This window comes from Ostrinia nubilalis, chromosome 5 (assembly GCF_963855985.1).
Source record: "Ostrinia nubilalis chromosome 5, ilOstNubi1.1, whole genome shotgun sequence".
NCBI lineage: Eukaryota > Metazoa > Arthropoda > Insecta > Lepidoptera > Crambidae > Ostrinia > Ostrinia nubilalis.
In genome coordinates this window covers 13765468-13784989 of record NC_087092.1, presented here as the reverse complement: position 1 = coordinate 13784989, position 19522 = coordinate 13765468, and the positions used below count along the sequence as shown (strand labels likewise).

Sequence of the window (19522 nt, the reverse complement as noted above, 5' to 3'; positions counted from 1 at the left end):
CTTGCGCAAATATGACCACATTTCCTCATTTCGGTCTAAGCTTCAATGGTTACCTATACCTTTTCGACGAAAAGTCAGAATCCTTCTAACACTTTTTTCAATCTTAAACAATCCAAATTCTCCTTCTTACCTAAAATCCCAATATACGCTCCTCAGTTCGACTCACTCTCGTCAACTACGTTCCTCTAATACGCTTCTTCTTTCCACTCCTTCTCATCGTACTGGTTTTCTTTCCAACTCTTTTCTTCTACATTCCATTCGTCTTTGGAACGGTCTCCCTGAAAACGTCAGGCAGGCTCCCAGCAAGTCCACCTTTAAATTTCATGTGCGCAAACATTTTCTCGCTGGTGTTTCATCTTCATGATTTCTGTTCAACCTCCTTTTTTTTTCCCCTTTTTTTTTCCTTCTCTTTTTTTTTTTTTTTCTCCCTTTGTCATCCATCCTATTATTATTATATGTATGTGTCTATGTATGTATTCATATGTTATTTATGTAATTATTATTATTTTTTTCTAAATTCGCAATTATTCTATACCGCCTACTTTATTCTCAGTTTGGCCCTAAGGTTGACTGGCAGAAAATGCCGAATGGCATTAAGTCCGCCTTATGTACACCGTTCTATGTGCATATAAGTTTTAAATAAATAAATAAATAAATAGGTACATATTAATCAGAGTAATAAATTAACTCCATGAATGAACAGAGCGTATTGACATATTACTTATTCTGTGGTATTGAGTAGCGTCCTGCGTCCCCACATCATTGCCCAATACAATCAACAATATAGAAAACAATAGTTATACTGTTCCTTGTATGTGTCGGCGGCTGAGCCCGCCAGTTTTATTTTAGTCGCAATTACACCTTTAAAGAAATCACATGTTTTACTGTTCCAACCTTCTGACGTACGTTTTGTGGACTTAACTTATAAAGTGGACAACAACAATAATATACCTGAACAATCTGAACATAACATATATTAATATATTTACGTACATCGGGTATAATTAACGTACAATAGGTACCACTAAGTTAGAAAATTTGTCTAGACCATTAAAAGCTAAACCAGCCGGATTAAAGTAATAACTTAGAAAGTAACATATTCATTTTGTCAATAAAATTGCCATTTTAATAGCATTTTGCGACTGTAATTAAAGGTTTAATAAATTGCCGTAAGAAGATTATGATCCATAAAATAGTATGATGCCTCTTGCAATTTGAAATTAAATTGCATAATCTCAATGATAACATTTCATAGATGGCTTAGTTTGTTGAACTCGTAAACAAGCTAAAGTGTTAATAGAGTACTTCCTTACTAGATAACAGAGTCTTGACTCTATGACGCATCAAACAACATCTAGCCGGGTCCTGTTTTCACGCGGATGATAAGCAATGAATGAAAGTTGGCAGATAACGCGTGTTTGTTGAACAGTGTCAAGGTCGCACACGCACGTGGTGCCCGATCCGCTGCCAACGATGCCTGTCACACTGCGCCCGCGCATCTACGACCAAACTGATATCAATCGAAAACTCATTTAGCATGCCACTGAATTAATACCAACAAATTACAACCGTTTACTGTTACATCCGAGCTATCTAATATCACGGAGTGTTAGTGTAACGGACTTGTTTTTCACACAGTGATCGTGTGAAACATTGTAAATCGATAAATAACTTTCACTATCTTGCACTGATTCTCATGACAGAAATGTCATTGAAATCAATCAAGTGTTGGTTGAATATGTGTACAACGTAGATATTATGCAAAACACGACAATAGCGGAACCTCCATGCGATTGCGTAGTTTCTTTTACTCTAGAAACGTCAATTAAAACCGACAGGTGGATTACATAAACCTGGCTATGTATTGTAAACTCTGTTGCAATGTGGAGCCGCGGTAGTCGTGTGCGTCCACAGTCCACAGAGCCGTCGGTTATCGCTCTATCAGCGAACACAATGTTATCACGGCGAGATCTTCAGCGACAGACCGCCGGGCTTCGACACCACACCCGTGGCTTTTGTACACAAACACAAGCCGGAATGTCACGGTAGTGCAACTAGCAGTTATTTGATAAACATTTGACACCAATGCATTAATTGCTCATTAGTAAACAGTTTTATTGAAAAGTAACAAATAAAGCTCAACTGACGAACTTTTTGTCAAAATCCACTATACGTCAACTGTAAATGCTAACAGCTTAGCTTAAAACTATTTCGGAGGTTAAATATCAGGCTTGCCAGACAAGTTGAGCCCGTGTCACGTGACAGGACTTACGCCCCGCGTGCAATATGACAAGGCGAGGCACCTGAATTAATTCGTCGATTTAATGTAAACCTTATAATTTGGTCACAAGAGCGATTTCAAAGAAGTAAAGTCCATGGAATAAAAGCGAATAGCCCCCGAGCGTATTAGTGCCGGCTGCCCAGCCCACCCCTATTTGAATACGGACCTCGCGACAATTTAAACTTGTAAATCGCATAATCCAATGAAACTGCCCGAGTGTCCATCAGAGCGTAAAGTTGAAAGGCGACTAAAGGGTTTAGGAACACCCAAATGAATATTAAATTAACAATCTTTTATTTAAAAGAGATTCGAACATGAGTTACGACACTGATTGCTGTATTTGTCAAAGCATTTAGTGAATTATAAGATTGTGTGTTGAAAACAGAAATGGTGGACAGTTTGTAGTGGAATGCGTTAGCTGGGTAATAATTGGAAAGGCTTCGCGAGCCGAAGCGATGGCGTGAGAGGGGCGAGCGGCAGGGCTGCGACTGGGGGCAAAACAAAGTATCCAATTTCTCCACTTCCCCACTTCCGACGCAATTACGACACAATATTGTGGGGCTGTGGCAGCGGCCCGACCGCAGCCCGGCTGAAATCTAGGCACCGCTGCAATCTCGTTACGGAACATAAAATACACTCTCATTGTTCTCCTTAGGTTTTTTCGCAAGGCCTATTCAAACAAAGAAACCTGTGCTCGTCTAAACGACGATACACATCTACAGGTGTTTTATTTCCAGTCGGTGGGCATAGTGCACGACATCGTGCGGAGTTTAGTGAGCCATAATTCACTGTCATGTCTGCTGAATACGCCAACAACATCGACCTATCTGATAATTGTGTCATCATACATAAAGATAATCCGCAAGTGCCACAGTCATGATGGGCCTTGTCATTCTGTTTGGCAAGAGGGGTTGCATCCCCTGTATAATGAGTGTTAAAAAGTTGGATTATTATGACATCACGTTGTATAATTCATGAGTTATTATAATAAACTAACAATCCAATTTGCTGGCACGTGATACGAGTGATTTCTGTTTTATTTATTACTTCCTGATAAAATTGTTAATGTTCCATAATTTCACCTTTTGTATAATAATAATAAATAATAATCAACAGATATAATTACATGACGCGTAAGTAAAAGTCAAGATGACATTTATTAAAGAGGGTGATTTCCCCACCTTCCTACTAACGACATCTAGAACGAGAGTTCCTCTAAACCCACCCCTTCTTAACAACAAGAGTGGCACAATAAAAAGCCCTAATATTTACAAAACAAGAACAGTTGAAAACATAAAAGCTCTTATCGCCCAGAGCGTCGCGATCCATTAAAGACACTTCACAGAGATTTGAGGGCGGCACCGTTAGTGTTACAACCAAAATTCAAAGGTCTCCCCAGTGACAGCCACTGGTAAATGAAACCTGTGAAGTCGAAGTGTAGCTTTAACAGCCGAGGGTCTTGTTGGACTGGCTTGACAAGGGCACTCAGCTTTCACAACAATACGTTGCGTCACAATCATGTGACCCTGTACAGTAATGTACCAAAGGCATGCCAATCAACGTCATTTGCCAAATGCATACTGTTGTAAACTTTGTAATTATCTGTCTTGTCATATTTGTATTGAACACGTTTTAATATAAGTATTAGCGAAACAAAACAAAATGCAAAACATGTGACAGTTTCACCAGAACAATAACAAGGCGATTCAGCTTCATGAATACGAAACAATAACTCAATTGATATTTTAGTACGTCCGAGTCGAATTTCTAATTTGCCACCTTATAGGCGCCTACAATTGAAACATTGACCTTGATATATGACTGAATGCAGTTTTATATTCCTGTCTACCAATTGACGGTGAGTCACGGAGTATTGTCAACAGTGTCGATACAAGGTTAGCGGCTGAACCAATCGCAGTTGGACTAACCTTGTTGTAGTGACTAAGTTTTGTTTCAGGGGTTTAAATCACAAAACGATTTTATCGTCTTTGTCTCATTATTGTTTGAGAGAAACAGAATAAAGGCCGTCACACGTGATGAAGGTGCTATTTTTTTATTCTGAATATCATCAGCCAGTATATTTGATACACGTTCTAAGAACTATAACTAGCTACAATTCACTTACCAGGGTCTGCAGCCAGTTGCCTGTAGACGGACAGCGCGACGTCGTCTTCGCTGACAAAGTCCCAGAGTCCATCACAGGCCACCACCACGAAGTCCTCGTCTCCATCCAGGTCCACTGTGGCTGTCTCCGGCCGCGCCGTCACGTACGGCTTGTATTGTGCGTCACCTTGATACAAAATGTCTACCATTAGCTCATCAGTCATGAAAAAGATGTTAAATATACCAAATGTTTTAGCTAATAAATGCTTACTAATCTCTTTCTTAAAAGATGATAATTTCACTAGGATACTTGTAAGACTGTTTCAACTTTACATTAGAGAAAAACGTCTGAGCTTTCAACTTTGTAACAGCGGTGAAGATATTGCGAGATCTATAGTATCTTTCTGTCAAAATGTTCATTTCATTAAAAAACTGTTTTAACTTTATAGTATACGTAAGTACGAACGAGTTTAAACGTTTAAGCTTTTAACTTTGCTACGGCATTTGTAATACGGCATACAGAATTTGTAAACATCAAAGATCGATAGTTAATTTGACGTAAAAAATACTCGTATCAAACTTTTTTTCAGTTAAGAGTTGGTGTGAAATGAGAATTACTTAATAAAAGAGCATGATTAGCTATAATTTTTCAATCAACAGTAATAAAAGTCTAACGTTGTATACCGAAGTGCCTCGTATGTATGGCTGATTGAAACAGGCCTGATCAAAGGCCATTCAATTATTATTATGATCGAACAGCTACTATCTACTTTTATTAGCGAGAACTACAATGTACGCGTAAAATTGTTGTCATCATCTCCACTCCATATCTAATTAAAAATCTTACTCGTTATAATTTAAAAAACTACTGTTATAATCAGTGTTGCTGGATATATTTCATAATTATTATAATTAGAAAGTTCCGCGCATTTCTTTCTTAATACCAAATATTCATATTGTAAGTTTCTACAATAAATCAGTTGAGTTTTGTAACATTTCATAATTTAGTTTGTATGTCCAAGACCAAGAGATACGCTGGCCTCTTATTTACATTTAGAAAAAGTTTCACGCTTATGTTGAGTACGCAAAATGGTTCTCGTATCCGACCCCGAATGGCTTATAGGCCAGGCCGGTGTGTCTAATCTTGCATAAAAATCAGAGCTCGGTTCTCGTAATCGAAGGGAGTCTTAGTAAACGCTTCCGCAGTTAATCTCCCGTGGAACGCGAATCGATGGGTTTAGGACTCGATACTTGGGGATAGAGCCGGTCATTGGCTGCGGAAAGCCGTGAAGAAAATGTCAACATTATATTGTAACTAAGCCGTCGACGATATTGAGGGTTGTTACTTTTAGGGGACATTGTCATCGATAAACTGCTATCATTTGAGGTAATAAATATTAGACTCAATGCTAAACTCACAGAACTTTAAGACACACGAGATTTTATTTCGAACAGAAAGAATTACTCGTAGTATCAGAACACTTATACCAATGTCGGCGCATTATACGGTAAACCTATCCTTGTTGTTGCTGTTAAATTGAAAATCACTATTTTCATTTTACAGTTTAATGACGCTGCACGCAATAAAAACTTAAAATTCAGTTTTTCTGTATGGACTAACTCCATTCAAATCAAATTGTCCACAAAACCATTAACATCCCGCCAGCCCTACAGACCTAGATCGACACGTGCCCCATCCCTACCCTTGCACTGGCCACGTGATCGATACCGCGTGCAGTGGGGTCGTAGGCCGGGGGAGCGCCGCCGCGGCGCCGACGCGCGCACCTCCCAACGAGGATTCCGTCAACTGGGACCGCAATTAACTGGGACCGCGGTCCCAGTCGCCGGATGCGTAAAAATTAAATAATTTTCTTCCGGCGACTGGGACCGCTCATGGATTTTAGTACTGTACCAATTTTGGATTGAATAATATATTCTTTTAAGTTATCTATGAGTGGTCCCAGTCGCCGGAAGAAAAAAAATTTTTTTTTATGGATCCTGCGACTGGGACCGCGGTCCTAGTTAATTGCGGTCCCAGTCGCCGGAAGCCTCCTCCCAACAATCCGTCCAGTAATTCGATGCACTCGCGCCTATTGTTTCAAAAATGCAAAGCTCGCCGTGTATGTGATTGAGGCCTTTGTAAACGGTTCAATGGAGTTGCACGAATTTTTAACGCCATTTACGTAAGGGACGAGACTATTAAAAGACAGACGAGTAAAGGGTAGTAGACATTTGAGTAACAAAACAGCAGATATAAATGACAAATAAGATTCATTAAGGATAATTTTAAATTATTTTCCTTCAAGATTCTATGGCCAACATGCCTTTCAAACATGAATATTGTCGATCCATCCTGTAATAATTCGATGCACTCGGGCCGATTATTTCAAAAATGCAAAGCTTGCTGTATGTTCAATGGAGTTTTCACAAATTTTCAACGTCATTAGGTACAGTCAGCGTCAAATAGTCCGTGACACCCAAACTGGTCAAAAAGTTGACAATACAACCTTATTTCAACCGTCACATTGCGAACTTATTGTCTACTTTGTGTGTCACGAAATTTTTGACGCTGACTATACCTAAGGGACGAGAATAGTAGACGTTGAGTAAAAACAACAGATCCTATTTAAGACTGACATCTCTTTTCATTAGGAATAATTAAATTAAGGATAATAATCCTTGAAGATTTTATGCCTTTAATAAGACATGTCTTTGAAACACGAATACAGCATTTTCCATTGTTTGAAAAGCAAAACAATACTGGGTTTATCTCGGACACGTCCACCGAACATGTTTTTTTCTTTTGTTTATACCTAATTGGCTACTTGTTTTAATAATATTAGAACATAATCAGTTCTAGGTAAAGTATAAAATGTAGTTACTTATTATTACTTAATTTGTTATAAAATATAAGTTACTACTTTCAATGAAAAGCCAGGTTAGTTAGTATGTAATACTAGAACACCTGCTACCAAAAATAAACCAAGCTTACCAATCCTGAAACATCGCTCGAGTTATATTGTATCGATAAGTTGGAAATAAAAAACAGAATTAGAAATAGAGAATACACGTTGACATTTTATTTTTAGACACACAATTGAACCAATGACTACCCAATTTTAACATTGCTCGTTTTTTCAGAGGAAGTAAAAAGCTAAAAAGACTCCATTATCTCTAAGAGCAATGATTAATGATATCGCAGTACATTAATGGGTTTCATCCCCCGACTAACAGCTTAATGATCGGCACGCGCCTTATTGTAGGACCAACTGTACAGTGTACAGTCACCCGCGATGAATTGTAAACATGTGCATTCCATTTTGGCACTTGTTGCAATGATTTAAGAACACACCCGTTATTGGTCATAAGAGTATGCGATGGAGCGACGCGAGAGTCGCCAATAACAATAAAACGACCGATTAACTTCACGTTAGCGTTGTACTTACTACCAGCCCCCGAGAACACCCCTTTGTTTTGCGAATTGAATCTGATATACGCCTCAATTGTAACAGCTCAGCTGAAATATCTTTATTGACTTCTTATGAATTATTAAAATGCTTTCTTTAAATTAAGCACTAAAACAAAGAATTTTATGAATATTGAACTGCTACAAGTATAAATGCTTTTTTCAACACTTTCAAGAGTTTCAAGTGCAAGCCCAAACTTTTACTATGGGTACTTAAAATACTTTGAAGCAGTGACATTTAAGTGAAGTGCTATTTTAACACCAAACATACATTGTCCAGTAAAAAAAATTCTGTTCTTTGCAATACAATAACTAAAATACTTTACATTCTATTTTATGAAGTTCCAATCTACTTCTCAATACGTTGCTAAACTCTAACATAATAAAAAAACAGTGACATGCCATCTCACATGCAATAAATCCAGATATCTTGACAGACTGGCTACGTAGAAGATGATAATGGATCTCCATTACTGCCTATCGCCGCTTTCTCCTTCACACATTTTCCCCCAATCTCTGTTCATTATTCTTCGCTTACGTAAACAGGATATCTCTCAATAAATCAATGAGTGCTCTCGAGTTTCTTGATTTTCCCTAAATAAGTATATCTGATAAATGCACTCGTAGTAAACATTTTTAAATTAAGATAAATACTACACCGTAAAACAGGTTTATGTCCACCACAAAACTTAATCTGGGACGAAGTGCTCATGAAAATAAATGTCCTCACAGGAACGACACTAACGTATACATTTTATACAGCCATATTTCCAACGATTCGGGCGGGCAGACCGGGCGTAAGATATGTCAAAAATTCGGGCCCGTTTAAACAGGCCGGCGCAGTTTTCATGGGCCGTCTTTTTACTGCAATTTACAATCTTGTAAATGCCACTGCTTGGCTTACGGAACGATTATTACACTGCAAGTTCCACATTCTCATGCAATGAGGATCAGTACTGTTGTAGAAAATTCAATAAAACTAGTATCTACGTTAATCTTTAAGACATAAGAAAGATATATCTTTTTGAATTATCCAAATCGGACCATTACTTACGAAGATATTAAGTAATAAACATAGGCCGTTTTTGCCGCTAAAAGTCAACGTACGCAGGGCCGCGTGACGTCACTATATCCGAATCGAGCGCAGCCGGCGTACTATTGGGATGGAAAAAATGTTTTTCCAGCTAAACTATCAGTTTTAGAAAAAAACTTTTAATAACATTTATTCATCAAAATAAAGTAACCTATCGACCAGTAATTTTTAAAAATAAAAATTGTGAAAAATAAGTATCGCTATGTCCAAAAACCACATTTTCATAGGATTCGATGCAATGCGGAGACGCGGTTGGGGTGAGTGTAACTTAATGATTGTTTGTATTGAACATATTAATACATAATATGATGCTAATAATACCCAGTTTCTGACCTGGGGGGGGATAAGTCATACCCAGCTTATAGCCTGGGGGGAGGGGGGGGGGAGGGGCAAGTCATACTAAGTTTCTGGCGGGGGGGGGGGGGGGTCATACCCAGCTTCTGGCTGAGGGGGGGCGGGGGGTAAGTCATACCCAGCTTCTGGCCGAGGGGGAGTCATACCTAGCTTATGCTTATGGACTGGGGGAAGGGGCTAGCCTTACCCAGCTTCTGGCCTGGGGGAGGGGGGGGTCAAGTCATAACCAGTTTCTATGGGCTGGGGGGAGGGGCTAACCTTACCCAGCTTCTGGCCTGGGGGGAGGGGGGGGGTCAAGTCATACCCAGTTTCTGGCCTGGGGGGGGGGGGGGGGTATGTAATACCCAGCTTCTGGCCGAGGGGGAGTCATACCCAGCTTATGCTTATGGGCTGGGGGGAGGGGCTAGCCTTACCCAGCTTCTGGCCTGGGGGGAGGGGGTGGGGGTCAAGTCATACCCAGTTTCTGGCATTTCTGGCATGGGGGGGTGTCATATCCAGCTTCTGGCCGAAGGAGAGTCATATCCAGCTTATGCTTATGGCCTGGGGGAGGGGCAAGCCTTACCCAGCTTCTGACCTGGGGGGAGGGGGAGGTGTCGTCATACCCAGTTTCGGGCCTGGGGGGAGGGGGGGGGGGTAAATCATACCCAACTTCTGGCCGAGTCATGCCCAGCTTATGACCTGGGGAGAGGTGGGGGGCGGGGGAGTCATACCCAGCTTCTAGGCTAAGATTAAATAGATTTCCAGGAGGGAGCAGCTGTCCTTTCCTGCAGCAGCTGGCCCGCCCATGGGAACGGCGAATAGATAGGTAGGTACGTAGGTTTAACTCAGAAAAACTAAATAACAGGTAGGTATTGCGTGTACATCGAATTGATCTTCATAGCAATGTCTTGTAGCCTAGGCAGAGTGTATCTGCCTCAGCTATACCTTATTGTTAGAAGTAAATAAATTAATACTTATACATTTTTATGTTTTACTTGGAAGAAGACAACACTTATGAACACTTTATTTGAATAAATCGCCAAATATACCACCGCGGAGACCCCAATCGCGTCTCTGCGTTCCATTGAATCGTATGAGCGTATGGATTTTTTGCGTTATTTTTCACAATTTCTATTTTTTTAAATTACCTATCGATAGCTTACTTTATTCTGATGAATAAATGTCATTACAAGTTTTTCTCTAAAACTGATAGTTTGGCTAGAAAAAAATATTTTCTATCCACGCAGTACGCCGGCAGCGTTCGGATCGGATATAGTGACGTCATCGTCCCCGCGCCGGGCGGTCAGTGAACTTTTTTAGTAATTTGGCCATAACTTCGTCAATTTTTGTCGTAGAACAAAAATTTTTGGACTGTGTATTAAGGATTTCTTAGCCCTATAAATCTGCATTCACAGCTAAAAATCGAAATGATCCTCATTTAAAGTTTTCGTACGTGTTATGATACCATTTCAACACTTTTAAATAATTCATAAGTAATATTTAACATCGCCGTTTCAGTCCACTTGAAGTATGTAGAGGAATTTTAAAAAGCTCATCATTCTCGCTAAACAAATTGTTAATTCGTTAATAAGGCACGGAAGAAGTATGTGGTTAGGTCCATCACGCTATTATCTCATCTATTACAATCGGTTAAAAGTAGATACTTTGAAGTCGTATGACTAGGACAATTAATTTTTAGCATGTGAATGATTGTTTCACTGAAAGGTTGACTCACCGATAGCTCGTGAAACTGCCAATTGGCCGTTGACTCGCCAAGTGCCCCAGTACATGACAGTGCCGCCTGATGACTCTATTCGATCTCTTTCGTCCTGTGAAAAAAAAATTAATTTTGTGTTCTAATTATTACAAATAACTTTCCATTAATATTAGAGTGTAAAAAAGATACAGACAAAACTTGCAGTAACGTGAATAAAACATTACTTAACTATACAAGATATCGAAACACTGGTTACTGATCCTGAAAGTGTTTCACGAGTATAGATCTATCAAACGGTATCGATAATAGGTTACAGAATAAACTGGATCTATCCGAAAATTCAATGTTTCATACTTTTATACATTTAGATTAGAACCACCACACAATATTCAAAACTATACAAGATATAGAAAAATTGATTACGTCCTGAAAATGCTTCACGACCTCTATCAATCGGTATAAACAGTAGGTTACAGAAAAATTGGATATATCAAAAACTTCAATGTTTGCAGTTTCCATACTTTGATCAATCAAATAATCAAGTGAGATCACTTATCGTTTCTAGCCTGTACGAGTATATGAATCTTGAAATGTGGAGCAACATGTACTTTGCAACATGTAATAATAATATAATCATGGTTCTCACCATAATCAATCAAAATCAGGATTATAATACATTTTAGCAGAGAGATTAGGCCTTACTCCACAAAAAACGGGAGTAAGCGGCCCACCATGCTAACAGCAAGTGCAACGCGGCAAGTTGTACAGAGTGCAGTCGTCAGTCAGCCGAGCAGTGAGACGCCTTTCCTCGTCCTCAGCAGTGTCATTGCCACATGCAGTGTAGTGAACTCGCCTGGCGGCCAAGCAGTGAACCGTCCGTTGTTGCTATCAGCAGCGCCACGAGTTTTACAGAGTGTATTGAGTGTGCTCCTAAGACGGGCACATTGAAAAAAATGTTTGATTACTGCTTACACAACAAAAGTGACCACCGAACACTTGGTTATGAGGAACAAAATGTTGTGTAAATTAAACAAATAATTATGTAGTGAGTTAGACTTAGTTTGGTTATAGTTAAAACTTAGTTCGGTGGTCACTTTTGTTGTGTAAGCAGTAACCAAACATTTTTTTCATTGCAGTGAGCCACCCGTCCTCTTAGTCAGCAGTGCCACATACAATGTAGAGTTCACTCGAATGGCGGCAATGCAATGAACCGTCCGCCTTTTTCATTATTATATCATGCTGTGTAGAGTGTACTCGCCTGGCGGCCGGGCTTGTGCGGGCGCACGAGCTGCATGAGGCGCATGCGCTTGGCCAGCAGCGCCAGCGAGTCGCCCGCCCACGCCGCCAGCAGCTGCCGCCCTCGGACTATATCATGCTGTGTAGAGTGTACTCGCCTGGCGGCCGGGCTTGTGCGGGCGCACGAGCTGCATGAGGCGCATGCGCTTGGCCAGCAGCGCCAGCGAGTCGCCCGCCCACGCCGCCAGCAGCTGCCGCCCTCGGACTATATCATGCTGTGTAGAGTGTACTCGCCTGGCGGCCGGGCTTGTGCGGGCGCACGAGCTGCATGAGGCGCATGCGCTTGGCCAGCAGCGCCAGCGAGTCGCCCGCCCACGCCGCCAGCAGCTGCCGCCCTCGGACTATATCATGCTGTGTAGAGTGTACTCGCCTGGCGGCCGGGCTTGTGCGGGCGCACGAGCTGCATGAGGCGCATGCGCTTGGCCAGCAGCGCCAGCGAGTCGCCCGCCCACGCCGCCAGCAGCTGCCGCCCTCGGACTGTATCATGCTGTGTAGAGTGTACTCGCCTGGCGGCCGGGCTTGTGCGGGCGCACGAGCTGCATGAGGCGCATGCGCTTGGCCAGCAGCGCCAGCGAGTCGCCCGCCCACGCCGCCAGCAGCTGCCGCCCTCGGACTATATCATGCTGTGTAGAGTGTACTCGCCTGGCGGCCGGGCTTGTGCGGGCGCACGAGCTGCATGAGGCGCATGCGCTTGGCCAGCAGCGCCAGCGAGTCGCCCGCCCACGCCGCCAGCAGCTGCCGCCCTCGGACTATATCATGCTGTGTAGAGTGTACTCGCCTGGCGGCCGGGCTTGTGCGGGCGCACGAGCTGCATGAGGCGCATGCGCTTGGCCAGCAGCGCCAGCGAGTCGCCCGCCCACGCCGCCAGCAGCTGCCGCCCTCGGACTATATCATGCTGTGTAGAGTGTACTCGCCTGGCGGCCGGGCTTGTGCGGGCGCACGAGCTGCATGAGGCGCATGCGCTTGGCCAGCAGCGCCAGCGAGTCGCCCGCCCACGCCGCCAGCAGCTGCCGCCCTCGGACTATATCATGCTGTGTAGAGTGTACTCGCCTGGCGGCCGGGCTTGTGCGGGCGCACGAGCTGCATGAGCCGCATGCGCTTGGCCAGCAGCGCCAGCGAGTCGCCCGCCCACGCCGCCAGCAGCTGCCGCCCTCGGACCGCAACCGCTACCGCTGTGCTCCCGCCGCATGCTCGCTGCAAACAAACATTACATTTTAGCAATCACATTACTTAAGTATTTTTTTTTTCCAAAAAGGAAAAATCTCTATCTTAAAATACAACAGAGAAGCGTAAAAGATTTGGCGATTCCTGCTACAACGAACGGTATTATAAAACTGTCTGAGTGCTCTGCGCTGAGTTGATCAAAGCACGTTAAATCATCCGGTGTGGACTCAACTAAAGAGCGCGTGTCTCACCTCCTTGGTTAGATACTTTTACGCATGAACTTTGCGTCGGTGCATATAGCGCGACGCAAGCAGGTCGCTGGTCAAGTGCGCACTCTCCACAGGAACTGATGCAGTAAGTACACCCCGTAACAGCAGTGGTATACTATATGACATCAACGAGCGCGTCTCACCTCCCGGTTGCACTTGCGCACGAACTCGACGTCGGTGCACAGGATCTGATACGGTCTCGCATGGCGCATCACAGGTCACTGGCAAAGTGCGCACACCCCGTAGTAGCAATGCTACATCACAGGTATCATAGCAACGAGCGCGCGCCTCACGAATTCAGCGTCGGTGCGCAGAAAGGCGTCGCGCATAACGCGGCGCAAGTCGCTGGCGAAATGCGCTCTCCACTAGGTATCGCGTAGAAGCAGTGCTTATTATAATGTATGAATTCAACGATCGCGTCTTACCTCCTGATTACTGGCGTCGGTGCGTAGGAAGGCATCTCGCATGGCCCGCCGGATGTCGCTGGCGAAGTGCGCACATCCCGTAGAAGCAGTGCTACTAGGTATCACTTCAAGGTGCGCAGGAAGGCGTCGCACATAGCTCGTTGCAGGTCGCTGGCGAAATGCGCTCTCCACCAGGTATCCCGTAGAAGCAGTGCTATTATAATGTACTAGCTATGCCCGCGACTTCGTACGCGTGAAAACCCGTATTCGCAACATTTTTCATTTTTGCTCTGCACCTATTACTCGTAGCGTGATGGTATATAGCCTATAGCCTTCCTCGATAAATGGTCTATCTAACACTGAAAGATTTTTTCAAATCGGACCGGTAGCAGGCCTGTTCATCTCCGCGAGTTTACATCGAAAACAAAACACGCACGATGGCCCACCTACAGGATACTATTCGACAAGGCCTCACATACGAGCGAACATTGACTCACGCACGCGTATTATTGTGTATGATGGAAGAAAATAAAGAAAATGGTGTACTAAATACTGTGCAGTATTTAACTGCCTAAATAATAATAAAAACACAGAATGTACTTTTTTAAGTTGCCTCAAGACGCTGAGAGGTAAATAAGTAGTTAATATTATTCATGATAATTCATGCTAAATCGTGTATTTCCTCCGCCATTTTCCGCAGTTTGGCACCTCACGTCACATCATTTTACCGAAGTCAGCCCTATAGCTTCGGCGCAGTGCCGATCACTGACGTTTGTCAACAAAATGGTGCTTGACTTTTGAGACAGGCTAAATTACACCATATTGTTAATGACATTGAGCATACATTTTTTTAAATACCTTCGCGAAGTAAAACTTCTGTACGTAGTACTTATTATTATTCTGTGCCGGTAGTTCCTGAGATTAGCGCGTTCAAGTAAACAAACAAACTCTTCAGCTTTATAATATTAGTATAGATGAATTTAAGGCTCGTGCCTCACCTCCTGATTGCTTTTGCGTACGAACTCGGCGTCGGTGCGCAGGAAGGCATCGCGCATGGCCCGTCGCAGGTCGCTGGCGAAGTGCGTGCTCTCCACCAAATACTGGTGTAGGTGCGCGGCGCAATACACCGCCGCCGCCGAGCCCGCGTGCCCGTCGTAGACAGCGTAGAAACTGGTGGGCTCTGTCGTCTGCAAGCAAACAGTAAACGTTACCCTTAGGCTGGTTTTAGTGTCAAAAAAAAATCAAAAAAAATCAAAATCAAAAATATTTATTCAGTTTAGACCACAAGTGGCACTTATGAATGTATGTCACGCGGATTGTCAGTGCGGATCGCTCCGCACAGCCGATGTGTATGAACTGCTAGGGAGCGGAGCGGTTTCTCCGGACCGCATTACTCTAATACGCTCCCTAGAAGTTCATACAGATTGGCCCTGCAGAGCGGGTCCGCACCGGACGGTCCGCGTGACACTAAAACCAGCCCTTAAACAGAGAGCTTAGTGTGAGTTTACATTAAACATCGACACTAGCGAGCGCGTTAAAAAATGATATGAAGATTTTAGTTCTTAAAAATTTCCGCTAGGGGCGCTCTGTACAATGCGTCATACATTTAATGTCACTTTTTTACGCAGTCGACATCGAATGCGTTTTACGTAAACTCATACTACGCCCCCTGAGGTATCATCATCATCATCATTTCAGCCATAGGACGTCCACTGCTGAACATAGGCCTCCCCTGAGGTATACTCGCTTCTAAACTTTCCCCCGAGACAAACTTGACCTTCACTGGTTGGGTTTTTTATTGGCGGTCAAGGGAATAGTGCCGTAGCTTCTAAAGCCGGCTCCAGACAAATTAACGTAAAGAAGAACGCGTCACATTGCACGATACCAACGTTCATTTATATTAGGAGGATAAAGATTGTATTAAGTTTTATTAGAGGCCGGTCGATCTATTCTCATAAATAAAACACTGGATACTCATCTTTCACATTATATTGCCTTATTTTAATTACAATTCATCACTTAGCACAAAAGCGCGCGGAGTCATCTCCGCGCGTCCCTCTATTCTCTGACGTTTGATGCTAGCGTGACATTGACGTATTGTCAATGTCACTATGACAGCATCTCATTGGCCACAACGATACCGTTATTTTAACGTTTTAGATTTTTCATAATTAACAGTTCGGCCATCCTACATTTCCTTCGCCCTCGAAGGTCTACTCTACTCATAGCACACTTGACGCCTCGTATTGGGATCCAGCTGTGCACCTTGCTAGGTCCACTCTGCCATCTCCACCACCATTCGCACCACACGCTGGCCGTGAACGCGCTCATAGGCGCCCACGACGTGCCCTGGCTCACGCGCGCCCTGCTGCTCCACCACGCGCGGCACCTGCTGGACTCCTGCTGCGACGACCGCGCTGCACACCACGCAGCGCCCGCCGCGCTGGCGCCGCTCGTGACGCGCCGACTCGCCCGGCTGCACCGCCTGCCCGCGCACTCGCTGGCGCGCGACCTGCTGCGCGCCGAGGGTGAGCCGTTGCCGCTGGCCGCGCTGCTGCTGCCCGAAGCACGCGCGCTGACCGCGCTGCTGCTGCCCGAAGCACGCGCGCTGACCGCGCTGCTGCTGCCCGAAGCACGCGCGCTGACCGCGCTGCTGCTGCCCGATGCACGCGCGCTGACCGCGCTGCTGCCCGAAGCACGCGCGCTGACCGCGCTGCTGCTGCCCGAAGCACGCGCGCTGACCGCGCTGCTGCTGCCCGAAGCACGCGCGCTGACCGCGCTGCTGCTGCCCGAAGCACGCGCGCTGACCGCGCTGCTGCTGCCCGATGCACGCGCGCTGACCGCGCTGCTGCCCGAAGCACGCGCGCTGACCGCGCTGCTACCCGAAGCACGCGCGCTGATCGCGCTGCTGCCCGAAGCACGCGCGCTGACCGCGCTGCTGCTGCCCGATGCACGCGCGCTGACCGCGCTGCTGCCCGAAGCGCTCGCGCTGACCGCGCTGCTGTTGCCCGAAGCGCCCGCGCTGTGCGCGCTGCTGCCCGAAGCGCTCGCGCTGACCGCGCTGCTGCCTGGAGCGCCCGCACTGACCGCGCTGCTGTCCGAAGCGCCCGCGCTGACTGCGCTGCTGCGCGAAGCATCAGCGCTAACCGCGCCAAACATAGTTCATGATGTCACACAGACATCCCACACAGAATGACAATATCCACATAGTTTCATGACAATGTCACATGTCCATAGTTCATGATGTCTCCCACACAAGGCACGACATCTTCACAATTCCTGATGTCACACAGACATCCCACACAGCTTGTCATGACATGTCTCACATAGCTTGTCATAACATGTTACACACAGCTGGTGGCACCCGGTGGACACGCGGCAGGAGCAGCCGCATGCCGACCGCGCCGCGCGCCACGCCGCCCTGCACCGAGCTGGCTGTCGCGCCGCTGCGGCCCGCCGCGCTTGAGCCGCCATCGCCGCCCACGCGCGGGCACCTGCAGCTGGCGCCGCTAGGCGCGCTGCACTCCACGCACCTTTGCACGCTGACTACTTTCGGCTCTGCTGACACAAGAAATCATCATACAGTACATCTATACACCATCATACAGTACATCTAATGTCATCATCCTAAATGATTTATGGGATTAGTATGGTTCTTTGAACATTTTCACTTTAAACCCACACAGATTAGGCCATTCCACATAGCTTGTCATGTCATGCCACATGTTCTCCTCACACAGATATCAGGACATCTCACGCAGAATGACAATGTCTGCCCAGCTTCATGACAATGTCCACTGGTGTATGATCAACAAGTACATCATATACATTATTATTATTATTTTCAAACCATTCCCATAACCACAACATTATCAAAATATTAAGATGAATAACACAACTACATAAATCATCACTGACAACAAAACAATGCAAGTGAAACATATTGATGCTTAACATTGTATTTGGGTGAACACCAAGTTGCTCCACACACAAATGCAACTTTATCAAAATAAACTTCTTGTTATTATCTTAGGTAACAGCACAATTGCAAATACTTCAATGAAGTTACCATCCTCAAAGCATTCACAAGAAATACCCAAGTACTTTAAATAACTTTTTGCTTAAGGCTGCTAGCGGCAGTTGGGTAGTTCTAAAGTCTAGCAGTAGACTGTAGCTAATTAATTATTAAAATCTGTTCACACTCAAGTTAATTGTATGCAATTTCATGCCAATGACAAGAATAAGCACAGTTAAACAACCAAGCCGCAGTGGCACTGCTAGTCTCAGCTCAACCCTTGCAATAAAACATTAATTCAACTCACCAAATATCACAGCTGATTCTTTCTGTATTGCATTTTCACTCACCAAATATCACAGCTGATGCCTTTTGTATTGCATTACCTTCGGTCCAACTCCAAATCACTTATGTGGAGTACCCTTGCTCAGTGTTCAGCTTCACTCTGGTATTGTGCTTGACTGATTTGCTCACCACAGGGCCAACCCGCAAACAGATAAGTCACCACATCTAAAACTCAAGTCAAATATAAAAATATGCACACACAACATGCTAAAACCAGTAACCTTTTTATTAAACAGCTAACAGTTAACCTCAAGATTAAAATCATTTTCACCATGCAAGAATAATTAACAATAATGGCTGGTACACAAGAATACCTTTAATGTACCACATTCTATATCTTTTATGTAATATCAGAATTGGATAAATTTTGGTCACCCACACTTATTTTCAATGTTAGTAATACAATTAAAATGACTACTGGCATTATAAATTAATTGATAAGTTGGAGAAATTCAATATTAACATTATCTTTACTCAAATATAGCATCATGTAACATAATGTGTCTTGCATCTACAGTAACCAGGAGTACACCATAATTATGTTTAACAATTAATTGAAGTATCAATCATTATAAGAATACCAAAAATATATCACATGTTCAACGGTATAACTGGCTGCTTTACTTAATTTCAATTAGATAAATATTTTAAGCCATCTCATCTTGTAGTACTTACTCAACATCAAGAAAGAAACATCATGATACTAAAACTGGTTTGCACAACACAGGCCTTAGCTTCAATTTACTTGAATAAAACTAATTATTAATTCTTCTCCAAAATAATGCCAAGAGGTTACTCGGGCATGATTACCAAACTTATTTTAATTAATCTGACCATATTCTTTCTATTCTTTATAGATTTTAAATCTCAACAGGTTATTCTTCGCAGAATGTAAACATGAACAAATGAACACCGTTCAATTAAATTTACTTTACTAAAATAGTTTATTAGGCATTGCAATTAAAGTGAGCACATACCATAGCTTTCACACACATTCCTGGCATTATCAGTAAAGACTGACAATACCTATAACATT

At 43.8% G+C, this 19522-nt stretch overlaps 1 protein-coding gene across 1 annotated transcript in view; it reads right to left on the bottom strand.

Moving 5' to 3' along the window:
* Positions 1-19522, bottom strand: part of LOC135072155 (uncharacterized) — a 106058-nt gene that overhangs the window by 75555 nt on the left and 10981 nt on the right. Inside the window, exons 4-7 of the mRNA XM_063966109.1 lie at positions 15125-15313; positions 13340-13483; positions 11012-11105; positions 4407-4571 (exon numbers count right to left, since the gene is read on the bottom strand). Of these exons, the coding sequence (XP_063822179.1) occupies positions 4407-4571; positions 11012-11105; positions 13340-13483; positions 15125-15313 (592 nt within the window). The remainder of the gene's footprint in view (positions 1-4406; positions 4572-11011; positions 11106-13339; positions 13484-15124; positions 15314-19522) is intronic.